General features: G+C 34.5%; 1 protein-coding gene across 1 annotated transcript; it reads right to left on the bottom strand.

The window, feature by feature from the left end:
* Nucleotides 1-247: 247 nt before the first annotated feature.
* Nucleotides 248-1,080, bottom strand: LOC148690197 (uncharacterized). The gene is made up of 2 exons (XM_088688217.1): nt 540-1,080; nt 248-453 (listed from the first exon to the last, which is right to left on the bottom strand). Exons 1-2 carry the CDS (start codon nt 735-737, stop codon nt 289-291), a joined length of 363 nt encoding a protein of 120 aa, XP_088544343.1. The 5' UTR covers nt 738-1,080; the 3' UTR covers nt 248-288.
* Between the last annotated feature and the right edge of the window lie 475 nt (nt 1,081-1,555).

Genomic DNA, 1,555 nt, shown 5'->3' with positions numbered 1-1,555 from the left:
CATCACACAAGTTACATTATTATTATTATTATTTTTTTTTTTCAATTTTCTTTCTAACTAATGTAAATTTTTTTTATCCAATTAAAATTATCGAACCAAATTATATATTACCAAAATATTTATTAAAAGTAATATATTAACAAAAATATATATTATAACTAATGTAAACTTTAAGCTGTCCATGTAAGATAAATTTTAAAAATAAAGTCCAACATAATGTTCAAATAAATCTTATTCAATAAACAAAACAAAAAAAAAAAAAAAAAAAAAAAAAAAACCGAATTAAGTTCACTCTTCCTCTTGGTCATCAGCAAGGACATCAGTAGCGGCATCGTCAGCTTGTGCACGCTTTGCAGCCCGATGTACTTTGAACTTCCACTGCCAGAACTGCATCTTGAAAAGTACATCCACATACTTCCACTGCTTCTCATCGGTTTCATCAATATCCCAAACCTGCAATGGCAATAAAATTAAATTAGCTATCGCAAAAATATTATTTTTAAACAAAAATAATTTCACATTCTTTAATACAAACTTACCGATAACTCCTGCACCATGGAGTTCTTCAAGTCCACAGGCACCATTTTCCAAGACTTAAACTCGGTAAAACACTGCTTCCGCACCAATCCCCCTATATCGAACCTAAGTTCGGCGGACGCTTCAGCCGAACTTTTGTCATCAAACGAGGGCAAATGCTTACGTTGGTACCTCTCTATTGTCAACATAGCTTTCTTCATTTTTTTCCTACCACAAAAATTTAAACCATATCAAATGTAAAACAATTAATTCAACAATAATTTTTTTTACCATTCCCTTCATCAGAGCCCTCTCCCTCCCAACTTTTTGTTGCATCTAAAACTGAATCAGCCATCGTTTGAAACAAAACCTTTGCAAAATAGGCTTCTGAAACTATGTTTATATAAAACATGACAGACTTTGCACGACGAACCCTTGGTCGCGCAAAGTGTGTTATAAATGCGTGCTACAAATGGGAGCGTTTAATGCTGGCTGACCGTGTTCAACAACACTTCGCACGATGAATATGTAGAAAAACTCGTCGTGCAAACTTTTAGCGCCAAATTTTATTTACCTGCATTTTCTTGCGCAACACACAAATAGCAATCGTCACGCTAAGTTCTCTTGTGCGACAAAACTATTTGTCGCACAAAGTTTTTTTTTTTTTTTTTTGAATTCTTCCAATGTTGGCGCGACGTAAGTATGTTTCCGTCGCGCAAGTTACACTTATGCGACGAAATCTTGTTCGTCTCGCAAAATATGGTCATGCAAGCTGTTTTTTCTACTAGTGTTATATGCTATTTTATTTTGCAATTTACGTATCACACAATTACATATTTTTTTAAGTATAAATAGACATTTATTTATATGTTATTGTTGACCCTAAAAATTACAAAGCCTACGTGGTGCGCAGGCCGAGTAACTAATAAGTTAACTACGTCTTTCGGTTGAATGCGGGACATGCCAACTCGTCGCCAAGCTCGGTCGAGGAGTAAAATTTGTTGATGTTGCGTTGAGCGCGTTGCTGACTTTTTTATCT

The sequence above is a fragment of the Pyrus communis genome, chromosome 16, assembly GCF_041283825.1.
Source record: "Pyrus communis isolate YQ-2024b chromosome 16, ASM4128382v1, whole genome shotgun sequence".
In the NCBI taxonomy this organism is placed as follows: Eukaryota; Viridiplantae; Streptophyta; class Magnoliopsida; order Rosales; family Rosaceae; genus Pyrus; species Pyrus communis.
This window is presented reverse-complemented; position numbering and strand designations above follow the sequence as displayed.

Bases quoted from the DNA above. Each gene is read 5' to 3' on its own strand.
- LOC148690197 (XM_088688217.1), bottom strand. From the start codon at position 737: ATGAAGAAAGCTATGTTGACAATAGAGAGGTACCAACGTAAGCATTTG. The intron at 454-539 runs GTAAGTTTGTAT...TTGCCATTGCAG, and splicing joins CCATGGTGCAGGAGTTATCG to GTTTGGGATATTGATGAAAC.